This window comes from Acinonyx jubatus, chromosome E3 (assembly GCF_027475565.1).
Source record: "Acinonyx jubatus isolate Ajub_Pintada_27869175 chromosome E3, VMU_Ajub_asm_v1.0, whole genome shotgun sequence".
Taxonomy (NCBI): Eukaryota; Metazoa; Chordata; class Mammalia; order Carnivora; family Felidae; genus Acinonyx; species Acinonyx jubatus.
Window position 1 is genome coordinate 35837899 of NC_069398.1, and position 19548 is coordinate 35857446.

At 64.6% G+C, this 19548-nt stretch overlaps 1 protein-coding gene and 1 long non-coding RNA gene across 5 annotated transcripts in view; both read left to right on the forward strand.

The window, feature by feature from the left end:
- The window catches only part of PRKAR1B (protein kinase cAMP-dependent type I regulatory subunit beta), a 113830-nt gene extending 100139 nt beyond the window's left edge, over positions 1 to 13691 (forward strand). For all 4 annotated transcript variants that reach the window (XM_053213609.1, XM_053213610.1, XM_053213608.1 and 1 more), the window contains 3 exons: positions 8 to 129; positions 11760 to 11841; positions 12194 to 13691. In XM_053213609.1, the coding sequence (XP_053069584.1) occupies positions 8 to 129; positions 11760 to 11841; positions 12194 to 12366 (377 nt within the window). In that variant the 3' untranslated portion in view covers positions 12367 to 13691. The remainder of the gene's footprint in view (positions 1 to 7; positions 130 to 11759; positions 11842 to 12193) is intronic.
- LOC128313689 (uncharacterized) lies at positions 1766 to 11753 on the forward strand. The gene is made up of 3 exons (XR_008294711.1): positions 1766 to 2428; positions 4710 to 4776; positions 6645 to 11753. It is a non-coding gene; the product is annotated as an uncharacterized LOC128313689 (long non-coding RNA).
- Positions 13692 to 19548: the final 5857 nt, after the last annotated feature.

The following is a 19548-nucleotide window of genomic DNA, read 5'->3' on the forward strand; positions in this document are numbered from 1 at the left end:
ACTCTAGAGTCGCTGGAGAAGTGGGAGTGCCTGACCGTGGCTGACGCCTTGGAGCCTGTGCAGTTTGAGGACGGAGAGAAGATTGTGGTCCAGGGGGAGCCCGGGGACGATTTCTTCATCATCACGGAGGTGAGTGGCCGCCCTCACGGGGGCTCCGTCCGCGTCGCTCCCGTGTGCCGACCCCGAGCCCCCCGCCCTCTGCCCCGCTAACGGCCTCACACCGTGCCATCGTGTCTTCTCGCCCCGGAGAGTCGGAAGTGAGACTCTCCTCTTGGAAAACAGCGTCGGGTCCCCAGGCGTGCGGTGCCCCGGGAGGACGTTGTGCCGGACTGAACGCGAGCGTGTGCGCAGTGGGGGTAGAGAGTCGGAACCCACGTCGGGACCCTGGGTGGCACGGCACCCCAAGCTCTGTGGCGCGTTGTCACTGGTGGACAAAGATGTCTGTGGCATCTTTCCGTGCTGTCTCTCACGACTATGCGCCCATCTACAAGGACCTCAAACGAAGACGTTGGTTTTTAAAACAGGCTCCCGGTTCCCAGGCTGGAGGCGCGTGAGTCATTTTTACGAGGCCCGGCGACAGCTGGCGCTGGGGCCGTAATCCGTGTCGGCCACACTCGCGCCTGTCACTGACAGAGGCAAGCAGCTGCTGTGGCTGCCCGTCCCCAGGGCTGTGCTGGGCTGGGACCCCCGGGTGAGCCCCCACCCAGACGCTGCCCGGAATGAATGGGGGGCCCGCCTCGCGGGGGGCAGCACCGATTACGCGGGGCCACAAGTATGCCGCCGCCTGTTGGGCTCGCTTCCTCCTCCCGTGGCGCTCAGGGGCGGAAGGATTTCACGTTCATGCTCATTAAAACACATTCTTCAGCTGTGCATCTTGCCGCCGGAGAGAGGGAGGCCTCGGCAGGGCAGCGTGGGGGCCTGGCGCTGTCCGGAGCAGGCCGTCCACGCTGGAGTTTCTGCACGGCCAGCAAAGTACGCCCTGCTCGGTGCCAGTGGCCACTTTCTGGGTCCAAAACAAACGAAGGAGGGGCACCTGGGGGCTCCGTCGGTACGTCTGACTCTCGACAGCCGTTCGGGGCTGGTCACGGTCTCGCGGTTCGCGGGATCGAGCCCCGTGCCAGGCTCTGTGCTCACCGTGCAGAGTTTGCTTGGGACCCTCCCTCCCCCTCTCTCTCCGCCCCTCCCCTGCTCGCACACTCTCACGCTCTTGCCCAAAAATAAACGTTTTTAAAAATAAAAACAAAACAAGAGGGGACCTTGCCAGGTCGTCGGTGCCGGTGAGATGCGGAGCCCTCTCTGCCGGCACACGAAGCACGAACAGCACGGGTGAGACCTGGACAGGAAACACAAATCTGGTTTGTGACTCCCGGGAGGGCGTGTCAGGGTCCCTTTCCGCCACCCGCCTGAAATTTCTGGAAGGTGGGTCTGCCAGGGCACCGGACGCACAACCCGCCCCCGCCCCCCGCCCCCCGCCCTGCACCCGTCCCAGCCCCACACCCACCCACCGGGGACACATGGTGCCTGCGGGTGGGGGGCACGTGTGGCTCCTTCACCCCAGGCTCCCTGGAAGCTGTGTGAATCTTTCTGGAGGACCCCAGCCCCAGTAGTTCTCGGCTGCGTGAGTCACGAGTCCTTCTGAAGGGAGAGGGAAGGAAGGAGAAAACGGAATGAATTCTGATTCTAGGTCGACAGCGAAGTGGAGCTGGTCCCAGGGGAGTGCCCGCCGGCTTCTTCCTCCCGTGATGAGCTTGGCTGGGGGGGGGGGGGGGGAGGCCCTTGAGGTCCTGTCCTGCTCCTCAAAGGGGCTGGTGGGTGATGTCCCCTCTGCTGTGGCCTCGGATGTGACACCCTCTCTGGGTCTGTGTGGGCCTGGCATTTCCCGGTTAAGAACATGAGGTCCAGGAGGGGGTGGAGGGGGTCCCTCCAGCCACCACTTCGTTGGACCCCACCCCCAAATCTGCATTGGATGTGACCAACCGCAGGGTCCTCGCTGCTTCCTGGACAAGCGGGGTCTGACTCGCCGGGACACCCAGGCTGGTCGTGGGGCGCCTCCTTCCTGGTACCAGCGGCCGTGCTGAGACAGCCACACGGCTCAGCTCATCAGTGGGGCCCTGAGCTCCGGGCACTGGACGCCCCACCTTGGGTGTCCAGCCCACTGTACCTCCAGAGAGCAGCCGTGGTCCCCGGGCGTTAGCAGGTGCCTAGGTGAGAGCAGCCGGTGAGAGGGGGACAGACCGTGGCTCTAAGTCACCAACCCCTGAAACTGCCTGTGTGTCCCCGTGAGGGGTGCACGTGTGGAGCCCCTCCTCTGATGACCTGGGACCAAGGGGAGGGTGTGGTGCCGGCTCAAAGGCACAAATCCTTTCCTGCCCTAGGTTTCAACTCACTAATAAGAAGCTGGTGCTCATGGGGCCACTTTGGCTCAGAGGTGCGTTTGTATTCATTTGCGTGGTGGTTTTTTAAAACATTTGAATTAATTACCAGTGTTTAAAAATCAAGGTCTTTCTCGTCGCAGTGGGACTCTAACTTCTCTGTAAACGTGTGGCACCTAGCCACAATCGGCAGACTGGAGGGGTGGGAAAGGACCCCTGTTAGCCACAGTCCCCACACGGCCCTTGTGTCTGGTCTGCCGGCCTCGCAGGCTTTGAGGTTCATGGTCTCAGGGGTCGTGGTCTCCGAGCTGAGGGAGTAACTGTGGCCAGCCCACACAATTGTCCATCATTTGCTGTGGACTAAGGCTTGGACCTCCCAGCCGGGTCCAAGGACACGGGTAAAAAAAGCATTAAACGCGTGTGATGGGCACAGATGGGCGAGGGGGTGGGGGGCCCTCACGCAGCTCCAGGGAGGGGAGTGGTCACCTGGTTTGTTAATCCCGATGTCGTGAGCTGGGACTTTCTGAGCCCAGGATGTGCCGGGCGTTGTGTGAACCCCCAGGCACCTGTCAGGGAGGCCTGGTCAGGGGCCAGCATCCCTCCTGGGGCAGGGGAGGGCTGGGCCTCTGCCCAAGGCCACACAGCCAGCAAGCGTGCACCCTGCATCCCAGTGGCCGGGGTCCTGCTCCTTGCTCCCGCGTGATGTGTGCACATGTGTGCGTCCCACAAGAGGGTCTGGCGGGCACCCCTCATTCTTTTCTAGAATGGCACTGCCCTCTGTGATTCACACAGGGTGATGGGCGACGATGCAGAGGGACCTTTCTGGGTCTCGTGCTGTGCCCGGGGCAGGCCTGTGTGGCTCCCTGCGGGGTCTCCAGGAGAAGGTGCCGAGGGAGGGCAGTGGGGTGACAGTGGCACTGGGCCCTGCCCTGGGCCTGGGGCCCCGTGCAGGAACGTCCTCCGTGTGGTTGGGGGCAGGGGCTCGTGCACCGGCTCTGGAATGTAACCCGACCCTCCTGGAAATGTATTTGAAGTTGTCTCCTTGGCAACTTGGATTTTTTTCCCCTTTTCCTCTGTGATCAACCCAGTCCGGTAGGTCCTGGTGGGATCCCAGGGTTCACGGGAATCGAGGCTCTCGGCCTGAAATGCAGCTTCCTGGGTGTTCGCTACACGGCCAGAGGCGGCCCGCTGGCTGCAGCTGCCACACCTGGGTCGAGCCTACCAGCCTCGCTCCCCCACAGCACCCAGCGAGCTGCCGGGTGGCTCCCTGGTCTGAGTGGTGCCTCGGGCGGGGAAGCCAGCCTCCATCTGACCCGAGCCGACCCGGACTGTCGTGAGACGAAGCAGGAGAAGGTAGTGTTACTCGTGTGTTTTGTTGGGTCGGCCGTTCTTCCTCCGACGGCTGTTCCGTTGGTTGGAGACTTCTGGAAACCCCAGTGACCATCCTGTGGCTGATGTTTCCTTACGAGAAGACACCCCCCCCCCAACCCCCCCCCCAGGCCAGGCCTGGGGCGAGGCGAGGCGCGGGTGGCCCATGTTCTTGCGGAAGCTTTCGGGCGCGTGGCCAGTCTGGTTTGAGCTGTCCTCTTTCAGCTGGCGAACAGCGCACGCACACAGTGGAGTGGGTTAACCCCCGGTTCCTGGGCCGCCTGTGAGCTCCCCCGCACAGCGGGGCTGGTCTGCGCACAGGGAGATGGCGGGAAAGGGGCCCGGGGTCCGCGGCTCCCTGCGGTCAGGGTCAGTTTGATGGGTCGGCTTGAGCAAGCCGCGGTCCCCGGGTGTCTAGATGTTTCTGCAAAGGTATTTTTCAGATGGGACTAGCATGGACATGAGCTGATGTTGAGTGAAGGGGTGGGCCTCAGCCAATCAGTTGAAGGCTTTTCTTGAGAGAAGAAAGACCCGCGTGTCCCCCTGGGGGAGATACCCCCTGCCGGCCAGCCGGCCCTATAGATTTTGGACTCGCGGTCCCCACTGTCCTGTGAGCCAATTCCTGGACTCGACGTCTCTCTACACATATACGTCCCATTGGCTGTCTGTCTGGAGAACCCCGACTGACATGCCTGTCGGCTTTTCTGGAATAGACAGGTGTCTGTGCAGGGGGTGTGGGGCCCCTGAGGCAGGTGCAGGGCCCTGGGCGCCTGCAGACGCAGCTGCCGTAGGGAGCCTGGGCTGGGGGGCCCTGGCTGGGGGGCTCTGCGTGGCTGGCCTCCTTTCCTCCAGTCAGTAAGTGGGGCCGGGTCCCCGCTCTCATGCCTTTGCCTGACTGAGTGTCTCCGCTCCATTTTGGAAGATGGTCGTGGGGTTTGCTTATTCGTCTTCTCTCTGCTGGTCCCCGAGGTGTGGCCGAGGCTGGTGGAGACCCCCTGCCCTGCACAGGTGCGGGAAATGGCCCTACAGACACTTGGTGAGTCATGAACGCCTGCCGTCCGGTGGGAGCCCAGCCGGGAAGGCAGGGCTGGGCTGCAAGACCGGGGGCCTCGCCTGAGCCCTGAGGGTCTCTGTGCCGGAGCAGTGCCCCTCCTGGGCAAGGTGGTCTCCCGGCTCTGTGCGTGCACCTGCTGTGTCTGAATCCCCACGACACCAGACCCCCAGAGCTCTTGAAAACATCCTCAGTGGATGAGCGAGGTCGGCCTGGTAAACCCGGCCGACAGACCCGGAGAGTACAAAGCCCCTGGGTCCTCCCAGGGCCTGACCCGTGGCTGCCGGTGGGGTGGGCGTGGCCCTGTGTTCTCTAGACCACTTCCCTCCCAAAGAGCCGGCAGGCGCACCAGGTGGGACCCACCACGTCCAGGCCTCCTCAGGGATTGGGCTCCGGGCAGAGAGAGGGCGAGCGGGTGCAGAACTGGCCAGGCCCCCAGCTGTTCCAAGCCCTGAGACTCCCGGCTCCTGGTCTCCAGAACTGGCAAGGAGGTGGGCGGGCCTGACTTTGCATGCCCAGGAGGACCCCCTGAGGCCCACCGGCTGGCGGCTGGGGAGACACTGTCACGGAAACTCCAGATTTGGTTCATCTGCTCTCTTAGTAAGTTAATTTTGTAAACGTCCACAGTGTTGGAGCAAAGGCATAACCACTGCTCCCGAGGCCACGGTCTGTCCGGGGACTGGCCCTGTTGGCCCCTCAGACACACGGACCAGGCTGGTGGGCATGCACGATTCACCGGGATCTTGGGGGATAGGGAGGAGACCTCCCCCGTGGGCATGTCCTTCTGTGCCCAGGGCCGTTCGTGGCTGGGCTGGTGCCATGCCCTTGCGTGCCAGGCCGAGGCGGGGTGGGGACAGCAGCTACGGGCGCTTCTGTGTTTACTTGCCAAGGAGGGAAGTGGTCCCAGTCCGTTGGCACAGACTGGCCCTGGGTCCGCGTGGAGGAGGGCCGGGCCTCGGCAGGAGGGCCCCGTAGCTGGGGGCCCTGGGGCCAGGAGGTAGCAGGGACGGTCCCGCCGGAGAGAGGGTGTGCTGGGCAGGTTGGGGCGGGGCCTGAGGTGCAGGAAACGTTCTGCAGACAGAAACCAACAGAGGGAAGTGGCCTCCAGTCTGCATCCAGGGATAGCGATTGGCCCAGACCGTTGTTCTGCGGGCCTGGCGTGGGGCTGCCCGAGGTCACGGGTGCTTGCTGGCTCGTCGGCCAGACCCCCAGAATAAGAGAGAGCAGGAGTTCAGAGAGGTTCTCTCTCTCTCTCTCTCTGATTTTTAAGATTTGATTATTTTAAGTGTATTTATTTTGAGAGTGAGAGAGAGAGTGCTCGCACACACGTGAGTGTTCACAAGCTGGGGGCGGGCGGGGGGCGGGCAGGAGAGAAGGAGAGAGAATCCCAAGCAGATTCCGAGCTGTCAGCTCGATCCCACAAACCACGAGATCATGACTTGAGCCGAGCTCAAGAGTCAGACGCTCACCTGACTAAGCCCCAGGTGCCCTGAGACTTCATTTTTAGGGGGTAGTTTTAGATTCACCGCAACGTTGAGCTGAATGGACAGAGATTTCCCGTAATTCCCCGCTCCCCCCCAGACTCCCCCGTATCGGTGTCCCCCAGATGGTGGATTTGTCACAGCCGGTGACCCCACACTGACACGCTGTTATCACCTGGAGTCCATGGTTCACGGGAGGGTCCCTCTGGGTGGGTGCACGTTCTGTGGGTTTGGGCGAACGTGGGACGGCAGGTGTCCACCGTCCCGTGTCCCTCGCGCTGTTCGCCGCCCTAAAAGTCCCCTGTGCTCCCCCTGCTCCTCCCTCCTCCCTCCGCCCTGAGCCCAGGCAGCCCCCGTCTTCTGCCTGCGCAGCTCCGCCTCTTCCAGGACGTCCTGTCGTTGGAATCAGACAGCGTGCAGTCCAGGTTATCGGTGATCGCATGCAGTCCTTTGTGGCGCAGAATCGCGGCCCCTCGTCTGGACCTGACCCCGCGAAGCCGCTCGCCTGCTTAGGGGCAGCATGCTTGCTGTGGGCGTAGCCGCCCTGAACACCCAGCCGCAGGTTTTTGTGTGGCCCGGGGGCGCGGTTGCCGGGTGCAAGGAGTTTGCTTCCACCCACACTGGTGCCCGCTCGGTGCCTGGACGGCCTCCCTCCGACGCCAGGGGGGCCTCCCAGGCCCCGTCCCGTGCGGGCCGCTGTGATGTCTCCTTCCTCGTCAGGGGCCCGACGACCCCCTCGCCAGCTCACCTGCCTGCACACCTGGCCGACCCCTCAGGCAGGACCTGGCAGGCCAGGCCCTCGGCTCTGATCGGCCTCGGCACACGGACGTGAGGGCACGTACGTCACCTTCCGTGCCGCCGTGGATTAAGTGCACTGTCGTGTGGCTCGGGGCCTTGGCACTGTCTGCCCCAGAACATTTCTGGATCACCACACAAGTCAGCTTGCTGGAAGCCGAGGCTAGACCTCGATGGGAGCCTTAGAAAAACAAAACATTAACAAAATCGTGCCACCGAAGTGTCACTTCCTGGAACAAGTCTGGTGACGCAGAAACGTCTTTGGGAAAACATTGCCTCCTCCCCACCCACCATCCCCCCCCTTCACCGCCGTCCCCACGGCGGCTCGTGTGCGTCCCTAAGTGCCTTCTCCTTGACGGGTTCTTCCTGGCTTCTGTTATCGGCGTCAGAGACGTGGTGAAAGTCTGGGGGATGTTTCTCCCAGACAGAAAACGTGCCCCCCGCCCCAAGGTCTGCACGTCTAGACTCTGTTTCTTGCTCAGGCCTTCACCTCGGGCGCAGGGCTGGAGCGTAGTTGCTGGCCACGGTGCCCTGTGTGGTCTGGGTTGGGTCGCCCACCCCCCGGGGAGGCGCTGGGACAGGAGCCTACCCGTGGCTCCGGTGCCCCGGGTGGAGGCCGCCAGCCAGCACAGAGAGTCTGCAGACGGTGGTTCCTGGGGACGGGGCTGGTGGCCGTTGGGCTCGGCTGAGCACGAGAACCTTTGGACCCCAGAGTGGACTGCAGCGGGCTGCCCGCCCCCCCTCCCAGCCTGGAAGGAGCCCTGGGTGGTGGTCCCTCTCTCCTGCCCTCACTCGAAGCAGGGTGTGTGTGGCCAGGAAGCCTCGGACCCACTCCCCGGTGCCCCTGAGGCTGCGGGTGGCAGGGAGGAACCGGCCGGACGTTGGGGGCAGAGCCCGGGGGGAAGGGAGCCATGGGCTGGGACCCGCAGGCCCCTCCCGTCATGCTCCAGGACACGTTTGGTGCGGCCGCCTGCATGCAGCCCGGACATCGTGTGTGCCCGCTGGAGCATCGGTCACCAGCCGCTTCCCCCTGCTCCTGACAGACGTCGCCTGACTTGGGGGGCATGAGACAGACCGTGGGTTTGGAGGAAGGACCGCCAGCAGCCAGGGCTTGTGGCACTTCACGCTCTGGGCCCGGCCTCACGGGTGACCTTTGGACCCGAGCGCGAACCCGGCCAGGGTGTGGGCGGCCGCGGGGTGTGATGCCCTTGCCCCGTGGCTCTCTGCCGTGCCGCAGGGAGGGGGGACCGGGGCTCTGGCAGAGTCGGCCCGGCCCCTTGGGAGGAACAGAGAGGAGCTCGACGGGCGCCCACTCGCCGATGCAGGGGGAGCCTGGGGCTGTCTGCGAGGTGCTCTCACCCGCGGGCTCAGTTACTCCCATGCACGTGCAGACGTGCAGCACGCTGCCTGTGCATAAGCACACAAACACGGACGGCGGTGCGTCCACAGGGGTCCCCGGGTGTCAGGCAGGAACGGGCGGGAACGTCTCGTGAACGCCACAGCCACGGTGTTTTCTGTTCCGCTTATTCAAGCGCCCACTGCCCTCACGGCCACCTGTCCCATCTGACGGGGATGGAGCTACTTCTGAAGCGCAGGTGGTCGGGCCCCTGCTCCGGGAAGCTGAACGGTCCTGTACCCATTCTGTGGAAGAGGAGGCTGAGGCTGGGAAGTGGGGGCCCCCCCGCGGCTGTGGCCGGCGCTCCGCGGAGCTGAGGTCGGCCGGCTCTGGCTTCAGGTGGGGCTGGTGCGTCTCTCACGGCTTTCCAGCCCCTGCCTGGCGGCGCTCAGTTGTTCAGGGGCGCGTACAGGGTCTGACGGACGCGGGTCCCGCACGAGCCTGTCGTCCGCCCGGGGTGGTGGGTCCAGGGGTCCAGGGAGTCGCTCTGCAGGCACTGAGCCCCCGAACGAATGAGTAAAAGGGTGTGCGGCTGGGGTCCTGGAGGAGAAGCCGCCCCCAAGTGCCCCCCCGCGTGCCACCCTGACAGGTTCCCCTCTCTGTGGGCATCGCACCCGCCCACTGGAGAAAACCTGAGCCACGGAAATCTCGTCGGTTTTTAAAACTGAAACGGCGCCGAAGGAGGGAGTCATCTAGGAATCCCGCCCCTGCCGCCGGTGCTAACGCTTTTCTCCTGGGCCCTCCCAGGCCGTGTTCGGCGAGACCCGATTATTTTCGGGCCGGGCCTAGAGTCACTGAGAGAGGAATTTGACGAGTACGGTCTAGCCTTCTGGCAAGTGTTTCTCCGGCCCGGAACATTCCGGCTGGCGGTCCCTCGGGGGTGTCTGTGCAGCCCCGTCGGCAGCCTGGGCAGCGAGTCGTGGGGAACTGCGGCCCCGCGGGCGCAGGGTCTGCACCCACAGTGTCTGCCGGCACCGCCAGGTCAGGAGACCCCGAAACCACACGCCCGAGAGCGCAAGGAAGCGTGTTCTCGTGAGCACGTTCTGGGCCGGGAGGTGGCTCCATGTGGCCCTGGGGCCCCCTCGCCTTGGCGCCCGTGGTCGACGTCACAGCCGCGGGGGGCAGCACGCACCCTGTCCATCTGTCCATCTCTCCATCTGGGAGAGGGCGGTCACGTCTACCCACAAAGGAGGCGGGGGCTGCAGCCGGCGACAGTGGTGCTCCCCTGCCGTGTGTTTGCCGTGGGCTCTCCCTGCTTCATGCGTGACGACCTTGCTTCCGTCTGGCTGTGACGGTGACATACCCGTGTGCACGTGCCCCCCAGCGTCCACGGTCGTGGCCTGCCTCGTCTCACGTGGCCATTGCTCTGTGCGCCCCCGGGAAGGAAATGCTGCTGGTCTCTCGGTGGATGGTGGTCTCCCGACCGGTGCTGGCCCACCCAGACCCATCCTTACTCCTTCCTGGGAACACCACCTGATCCTCAGCCCCTCCCCCTGCTGCCCGTCCTCTCGGCTGGGCCTCTGTGAGCGTGCGACCTGTTTGGGCCAATGCGGTGTGAGGGAAGGTTGCTGGGAGCTTCTGGAAGGTTTTCCTGCTGAGGAGAGAAGCTGCAGGAGGAAGCAGTGGGTTCTATGCCTGCTGATAGCAAGGGGAGACACTTGGCGACTCCCCGAACCGCGGCAGCTCCTGTGCCACCATGAGGGCCTGAGGTCGCCAGAGCAGGACGCAGGGGTGAACCCCGGGCCCTGACACCTGTCTGGGCCACTGAATCGGCTGCCCATCTTCCGGTCCCACTGCCTCACAGATACTCCAGGAGCCCTCAGGCCCCTGCAGCCAGCTTTGCATCTGAACGGACGCTCTCGGGCTGGAGTGTCACTGATTCTACACACGGGCCACATCCAGTTCCACTGCGGGGTTTTGAAAGAGGAAGACAGTCCCAGTTGTAAAATGGAAATTACGTAAATGGGACGGAAGGCGTGTAGGTCACGTGCACCATAGTTATAGGGCATAAATGTCAAAGAACTAGGTGGGCACAACGGGGCTCTGAGAAAAATCACGCCCGTCTCAGCAGCCCAGGGCACGGAGGGCCCGCACGCGGTGCCGGGGTGACCTTCCCTGTGCCTCCCTGACGATGTCGGAGCCCGCGAGTCCCCTCAGCTTTGCTTCCAGCCCAGGACTCTGTGCCTTCTGGGGTTGGGCAGGGAGCACGTGTGCTCCAGGCCCTGCCACCCTCGCCTCCCGGGCAGTGGCGGCATCCGTCTGCTGTTTAGACGTCTGGCTCCATCCATCAGCTGGCTTCATAAACACGCCAGACGCCCACGAGCCGAGCGGCCCCATGGCCGGTGCAGGGGTGAGCACGGGGATCCAGCTGCCGGCGGTGGGGGGGTGGGGGGGTGGCTGCCGATCAGTGCCCGGAGATTCCAGGCACGGCGGCACCAGCAGGGTCTTCTCACGGCGTCTCCCCCAGCCTGCGGTGAGGCGGGAGCCGGCCTGGCCGGCGACCTGAGCCGGGTAAACTGAGCCCCCCCGCCTTGGATCAGGATCACGTCTGTCGGTGCTGCCAGGGCACGGGGCCACGGACGCGCCTGACAGGCTGAGGGCCCGGGTGCCCCGGGGCAGCAGAGGGTACAGGGGCCCTCGTCCACCCCGGGCCTCAGCCCCCTCAGCAGCGGTGAAGGAGTCGGCAGCCTGTCCCAGAGGCTCGGTTATTCCAGAGGCTGTTCAGCTTGGCCGCGCGGGGCTCAGCTGCAGGAGTGATGCTGTTTATGCACATCCACCGAGCAGGGCTGAGCGCCAACTGGATGCTCCGGGCAGTTTACAAAGCCTCACTTCTGATCCTCACAGGTGTAGAGTCGGGGGGCTCCCCAGACAGGGGACTGGCCTGAGGCGCTTGGCAGGTGAGGGGGCCTGGGGTCAGAGCCCGTCTGCGGCTTCCCGCGTGTGAGGCGGCTCCGTGGGCTCCGTGTTAATCATTGAGCCTCTGCAGACCCCCCACCCCCGCTCGGGAGGGGCCCCCGCTGCTCCCTGGGGGCATGACCTTAGACCACGCCCATCCCACTGGAGCGCCAAGTCCTTGGGAGCTAGCCCGAGGTCAGCCTGGGGTGCCCCCAAAGATTCTCCCCACTGCCCGGCCTGTGGTGGCCTCTGACCTCACACCCTTCTGTCTCCAAGGAGGAAACGCCTGACTTCAGTTTAGACAGGGAGCAGGCGGACGGGAGCTGGAGGGGGGGTTGGGCATGCCCCCTCGCCTGTGACCCCCCAACTGCTGACCCTCACCTGTCCCTTGGCGTCTGCAGGGCACGGCCTCCGTCCTCCAGCGCCGGTCCCCCAACGAAGAGTACGTGGAGGTGGGGCGCCTGGGGCCCTCCGACTACTTTGGTGAGTGTGGGTTCCCCGCCCTCTCATAGGGGAGCCCCGGAAGGGCCCTGAGGTGGAGAGCTGTGGGGGCGCCCGTGGGGGGCAGGCCGGGACCCCCTCAACGGACATGGCTGTCCCCAGGGAGGGCGTGACCTGGAGCCCCGAGTGACCCAAGTCCCTGCGGGGAGGCAGGACGGTGCCCAGCTGTGCTCCAAGGGTGACGTGTCAGTGTGTGTGTGTGTGTGTGTGTGTGTGTGCGCGCGCGTGTGTGTGCCCTCGCGTGCGTGCACGTGCGCGTGCTGGGGGCCAGTGGGGGGCCAGCTGTCTGGAGAAGCCCTGGGGACCCGGCCCCTGACCGCCCGCTCGCCTGCAGGGGAGATTGCACTGCTGCTGAACCGGCCCCGGGCGGCCACCGTGGTGGCCCGGGGGCCCCTCAAGTGCGTCAAGCTGGACCGGCCCCGCTTCGAGCGCGTGCTGGGCCCCTGCTCCGAGATCCTCAAGAGGAACATCCAGCGCTACAACAGCTTCATCTCCCTCACCGTCTGAGCCCCGCGGCCCCGCAGCCCTGCTTCCGTGTGCTGGCCTGTTCCCGTGTCCGCGGGCCGTGGGGGTGGGCACCCCAACTCCACGGGGCCGCCCCTTCCTCCGGACTCCTGTTTGGAAAAAAACGGTCACCTCGTGCGTTTCAAAAACAAACGGCCCTCAAGACCCCCCAGGCCTTCCCCTCTGCCGCTTGTGGGACCCAGCCTCACTCCTCCCCGAGTCTTGGGGGCGCAGGAGTCAGCTGTGAGTCCGGGCCAGCCCGGGGCGGGAGGGGGATGCTGGGCTGGCCGGGTCGGGACGTGCGCCCGCCCCTGCGCCCCAGGGGCCAGGCCACCAGGGCTGCAGTCTGAGTGGGGTGCAGTGACGTGAAAGGGGGTGTCCCACGGGGATCCTCTGTTTCCAGGGGGTCCTGTCGGAGACGGCAGGCAGGAGAGTGACCGAAAGCAGCCCCTGCCTCAGACAGGAGGGGGCCTCATCTGGCCGCAGGCGAGCCCCCCCCCCACCCCGGGGCCCAGGCTCGCGGGAGCCCCTAGAGGAGAGATGTGGTCAAGTGTGCGTCCCCACCTTTCCAGAGACTCGCCCCTCGGGATGGCCACCGTGCCAGACGGTCACCCTCGCTGGGCCGGACAGCCGGGACAGGAAGGAGACATCAGGAGTTGGACGATTTCCACGACCCAGGGAGCACGGTTCTCTCAGAGTCAGGCTGGGGGCCGCATGATATTCGCTTCTTTGAAGAGCAGCTCCTTGGGGACCTTCTGAGGGGGAGGAGGGGTTTTCCAGACACGCCCTGGGTACGGTTGTGACGGCCAGGGGCTCCTTTTCACTTGTCCGGCAGTGCCCCACTGGACACGAGCCCTTGCCCCGGGAGACAGGTGCTTTCGGAACCTCCATCCTCCCGGAGCAGGAAAGATAAAAACCAAACAGGCCCCACACCGGCCCAGGTCGACGATCGATTGAAACCCCACTTCAATGTGTTTTTTCGGTCCGCGTCAGCTGGAACTAGAGAGGCCCAGGGGCAGGACAGAGAGCCACGGTGGCCCCTGGTGACAGACATGAGAACGAGGTCATGCAGTTAGCCCGATTTTGCCCTTCCTATGCACGTCTGGGAAGCCGCCACTGTGAGGCGACCCCGGCCAGCCCTGCCTTTGCCCGTGGATGTTCTGTGATGCCTGAGCTGCCATGCGTACCGTGAAGTTTCAACGCTGCATGTGTATTAAATGTGCCACGAAGTACCTCTTCCCACGTTGGGCTTTGGTCTGAAATCTTTAACAGAGGAGGGTTTTTCTTTTGTTTTTATTGTGCAAAAATATACATAACGTGAGCTTTGCCATCTTAACCATTTTAAAAAATACAGGGCCACTGAGCACATTCATGCTGCTGTGCAGCCCTCCCCACCGTCCGGCTCCGGAACGTTCCATGTCCCCACCCTGAGACTCGGTCCTGTTACACACAGACCCCCACCTGCTCCCCCAGCCCCGGCCCCACTGTCTCCTCCGTGTGTGTGAGTGTGACGACCCCGGGGCCTCGTGGGAGTGGGTCCCAGTGCGTGTCCTCCCGTGTCCGCGAATCTGACGACCCCGGGACCTCGAGTGAGTGGGTCCCAGTGCGTGTCCTCCCGTGTCCGCGAGTCTGACAACCCCGGGACCTCGAGTGAGTGGGTCCTCCCGTGTCCGTGAGACTGACGACCTAGGGACCTCGTGGGAGTGGGTCCCAGTGCGCGTCCTCCTGTGTCCGTGAGTCTGACGACCCCGGGACCTCGTGGGAGTGGGTCCCAGTGCGCGTCCTCCCGTGTCCGTGAGTCTGACGATCCCGGGACCTCGAGAGAGTGGGTCCCAGTGCGTGTCCTCCCGTGTCCGTGAGTCTGACGACCCCGGGACCTCGTGGGAGTGGGTCCCAGGGCGCGTCCTCCCGTGTCCGCGAGTCTGATGACCCCGGGACCTCGGAGTGGGTCCCAGTGCGTGTCCTCCCGTGTCCGTGAGTCTGACGACCCGGGACCTCGTGTGTACTCAAAGTATTGCCATTTGAGCATCTTCTCAATATCAGAAAAGGCTCCTGGGAGATTCTGTGCTCCTCTGGGGATGCGGTCTTGGGCCCCGGCGTGCATTTACACGTGCAGCGCGGCTCAGGCTGCACGCGTGGGGCGCCCGCCGGCCGCGTGTTGCTGTGGCTGCCGGTCTGCCCGGCATGCTCCGTGTGCAGTGCCGACGTGTGCACGGCTGTGGGTCTGGTGCAGACCTGGGGACGGCCTCCTCCTGGGCCCTGGCTCCCACTGCTCAGAACCGACCTGTGGGAATCGGCCGGATGTCTGTGACCTTCATCCACGTCCCTGGACCTCTGTTTATCTGTGTCAGCAGGGCCCCAATGTTCTCCGCGATTGATTCTGTTAAAGTCACACATCTGACCCTGTGAGCCGTAGGTCTATAAATAACTCTTATCTTCCTAAATCCATTAGAATGCCTCCTCGTCCTGTGGCTCGGCACGTGAAGGCCCTGATTTGATGTCAGAGTGTCCCCAAGGGAGGCGGTTTGGGGGCCCCACGCTGGCAGCAACCTGGCCTGGGGGACTGGGTTTGGGGGGAGACAGCGAGGGAGACTGGGGGAAGGACCCTGGGCAGGGTGGAGGTGCGTGTCGAGGGACCCCCCTCAGAGGGTGGGCATTGGGTCCCAGAGCCTCTCTGTTCCCTCCTGCTGCAGAATGAATTCCCCAAGTTTGGCAGCCCCAGACATTGGGGGCCTCGGGGAGCGGCTTAGCTGGGCGGTTCTGGCCTGGATCCCCCGAGAGGAGGAGGCCGGGGGGGGGCTGGGTCTGCCTCCCTGGGGCTGCCCCCCACGCCCCATGTGCAGGGAAGCCTCGATCCTGGTGCGGGAACGCTCCCGGGGACGCCTGGGCTCCCCCCGCGAGTGGCCCGAGGGAGTGATCCTGTCAGGACCTCGTCACCTTCAGTAGAAATGTGACTCCCACTCGTGGGGACGTAGGGTGTCACTGCCCAGCGCGCAGCCCCGAGGTCAGGGCTCTGGCCGCTGGGTCCCGCTGGTGGCTGGAGCTGTGACTGGCGTCAGGGGCGCCGTGGCACGGGGTGTGTCCTGACCACCGCAGGCAGAGGGGCGCGAAGAACCCTGAGACCCCGTGGCGCAGATGAGCAGCTGGAGGCCGGGGACGGTGGCTGCTGCTCGTGGCTGTGTAGCCGCCAGCCCTCCTCCGCCCCCGTCTGCAAGGCCGCACCGAGCAGCATCCTTCCTCCGTCCTCTGAGACTGCTTCCTGGCCTGGGCCTGGGGCCACACAGCCACCGAAGGAAGGCACGGGCTTTGAGCCTCCAGGTCTGGCGTTTTGTCACAGCGGCCGCGGGAAACTCGAACCGAGGCCCGGCTGGGTGTGGGGCCGAGCCCTGTGCCCATCTCCAAGGCTAGGGTCGAGCACCACCTGAGCTGCCCGGCACTCGGGCCCCTCCTCAGAGGCTGGGCCCTGCTGCCTGCCACGGGGCCGAGGCCCCCGAAGCATCTTCCCCAGCTGGGCCCTGGGCCCGATCCCTCTGGCACCAGGCAGGCACAGACCCGGGCTTGTGGGCTCGTGAAAGCGTACTTTTGTGTGCCTGAGACAACAAGCTGGGCGATTGTTCCTGCCCCCTTGCGGCCCCCAGGGCGGTGCCAGGGGCTCCGTACGGCATCCACTGCCGGGAAGGGGTCCGAGCTTGTGTGGTCACCCCCACCCTCCGTGGCCTGGGGACTGTGGCCACGCAGACGGAGCCCCACACCGCCCCCCGCCCCCAGGTGCAGGGGCCGTGGTGGCCTCTCTGGCCCCGGTGGCCCCGGTCCTCTCTGCTCCTCTGGGGGCTGACTTGGACCCCGCGAGGCACGGAAGCGGTCAGGGCGTGGCTGGGGCCCAGCTGGGTGGACCCCCGGCCCCGATAAACACTGGGATACATACACAAAAGCACACCAGCTGTTGGCTGAGGGAGGGAGGTACTGGGAGATTCGGTCTCTGGCTTCCGTGGGCCAAAAACACTTCGACCCGAGTCTCACACCTTCTACAAAAATTAGCTCGACATAGCTCACAGACTTCCACGTAAACATAGAAGGCTAAAACTTCCAGAAACACAAACAGGAGAAGATCCTGGGATCTCGAGCGAGCAAGGAAATTGCTCTGAGATCAGATACCCAAAGCACAATCCGTAAAAGGGAAATTGGATTACTTGGAATTCCTGAAAATTAAAACCATTTGTCCTCCAGCTGCCTCCGTGAAGGAAACGAAAAGGCAACCTGCAGACGGGAGAGAATTTTCCAACCACACGTCCCACAAAGGGAAGAAATCCGGACACCCAACGGTAAGACACAGCCACCCAGCGAGGGCGTGAGGGGGCGTCGCCCTGGAGAGAGCCGCACGGCCAGCGGGGTGCAGACCTTGGGGACCACACTGCACACCCATCGGGGCGGCCGAGGCGAAGGGTGGCGACAGCGGCCAGTGCCGGCAGCATGCGGGGCCGCGGTGCGGCCGCGCGGGAGACGGTGGCGTCTTTTTTTTTTTTTTTTTTTTTAAACGTTTATTTATTTTTGAGACAGAGAGAGACAGAGCACAAGTGGGGGAGGGGCAGAGAGAGAGGGAGACACAGAATCAGAAGCAGGCTCCAGGCCCTGAGCCGTCAGCACAGAGCCCGATGCGGGGCTCGAACCCACGGACTGCGAGATCACGACCTGAGCCGAAGTCGGACGCCCAACCGACCGAGCCACCCAGGCGCCCCGACGGTGGCGTCTTTAAAAAGGAACAAACCACACGCAGCACCAAGCAGCACGTGGCACAGCCGTCACACGGCGGAGAGAGGCGGGTGTGTGCTCGCGGGATGCTTCACGCCGAGGCTCCCGCAGCCTCCCTCTGGGGCCCCGCTCGGGCAGCTACCCGGCCGTCCACAGGGGACCGAGCCACGGACTCCGCTCGGCCCGCGGCAGCAGGACCCCAGGCGCGTCTCCAGAGGACGGTGCTGAGCAGAGACGCGGCCCTCGTGTGCCCTGTGTGGCCTCCTTGAAAGGACAAAACGAGGAACTGGCGGGGGGCGGGGAGGGAGCCGCTCGAAAAACGGCCCCCCCGGGCGCCGCTGCGGGGGTGACGGGCCCATTGGCTGCGCCCACATCAGGACCCTGCTCGTGGGACTGCGCTCGCGCTCTGCAAGACGTGAGCCCTGGAGGCAACCGGGTGAAGCCTACGCAGATCCCCGGTATTTGGATTAAAAGGGAAAGACGGAGGCTGGGCGTCTAAGGGGCAGGAAGGAGAAGGCCAGAGGAAGGCGAGGTGGGGGCAGGGGTGGGGAGGGGCACAGACACCCCCGGACACCCTGCCGAGGGGCCTGGGTCACAGTTGGAAGCCCCCGGACAGCGTGGAGCCCAGGAGCCCCAAGTGCGGCGTGTGGTATGGAGGGCTCGGGGTCTGGCGGGACAGCAGGGAGGACAGGGCCCGGGGAGGGTCGGCCTCGCGAGCCCGCGGCCTCCTCCCGAGGCCTCAGGCAGAGCAGGAGAGGGGCCCCGGGGGGGGGGTCAGCTCCCTGAGTCTTCACTTGGAAGCGGCACCCCCAGCCTGCCCCAGCCCCTCTGCCCACACGCCCAGAGGAAAGTCCCCAGAGCCACTCGTGTGGCCGCGGGCCAGTCCCTGGACCTCTCCAGGCCTTCCCGCCCCTCTCTGGAGTAGCCTGGGAACGCATCCCCTGCCCACAGTGGTCCAGAATCCCCTCCCTGACCTGGGGTGGGCTTGGGGGGCGGGGCTGGGGACAGGTGGCCCCGGGATCGCTGGGCAGCCCGGCCGGGCCAGAGTTAGAGGCCATCCTTGCAGTGACCACGCAGGTTCCTTCAGGAGTTCATTCCTTCTGCGCCCCTTTCACTGTTCCCGGCAGTGGGGGTGGCTCAGCGCCCCCACAGACACCCTTTCCGGCTGTCTGGCCTGAGGGTTCAGAGGAGGGACCCCCCTTGGGTCCAGAAGCCCCTCTTGCTGCGCGTGAGCGGCTGCGGCAGCTTTTCTGGGCCAGACGCGGGTCTTGTGAGCCTCAGCGTCCCCACCTGTGAAGTGGGGGTAACGACCCCCACAGCCCTGTGGCAAGAGAAGACCCCAACAAGCGAGAGGAGCCTGGCAGGTCCCGGCCACCCTGCACACCCTGCTGGGGCCAGCGGGGGCCCTCCGTGCCGCCCGTGGCTGCGGTCCGCCCGGCCTCACCTCGCCCGGCTGGGCAGCTGAATCAGCCGGGCGGTGACTCACTTTGAGGTCGGGCACTTCCCTCCCGGGGCCAGGGCTGCCGGGCCGTGCCTGGGGGAGGGTGACTCCTCGTCTGGGAGGCTCTCGCCCTTGGCGGTGGCCTGTCCGTCCGGGCCAACTTGGGGGTCCTGGGCCCCGCAGTTCAAAGGCTCCTGTGGCCGCTGCAGGCCATGGGGGCTCTGGTCCCTGAGACTCAGATCCAGACGGGGTCCCTGGGGTCTGGCCTCGCCTCCCCAGAGTGTGGCTCGACCCCACCCCCTTCCAGGAAGACTTTCCTGACGCCTCTGACCGCACTGACCTCGCTCTCCCCTCTTGGACAGCTCTTGCCTCCTGGGATGTGACCAAATTAGGAAGTCGATGACTCACTTCTCTGCCCCAGCCTCACCTCCAGTTGGGCAGGGCACCCCCTGTCTTCTGGGGGTCAGCTAGTCTGGTTCTAACTTAAGCTCCAAGGGCAGGGAAACCTTCAATTAGTCTCTCCATCTGGGCCGAGTAACCTCAGACCCACGGCAGGCTTGGGGGCCACCAAGGCCCTCAGAACCTTTCCATGGGAATCGTTCAACAAAGAAAGACCTTGTGCGGGTGCAGAGGATTTTAAAGTCCACGCGTAGAGCTCACACTCGGCCTCCCAGGTCGCGGGGTTGAATCTGCTGCTCCAGTGGGACTCCGCTGCAGCTGGGGCTCAGGTCTGCCTCCAGGACAGAGCCCTGTGTCATCTCCCTGGACACCTCCCTTTCAGCCTCCCCGGTCAAACGTTCCTTTTCCCTTTACATTGGAGAAATCAGGCGCGTGTGTTTGGGGAATGTTCTGGGGAACTACCTCACCATGCTGGCGTCAGGGGAGCCTATGTCGGGCTGCGAACGCACGGTCATTAGAATATAATCCAATTTGCCTCGAGTCCTGGTCCCATTTCTTATGAGCCGTGGGGCACCAGGCAGATTTCTTCACTTGCC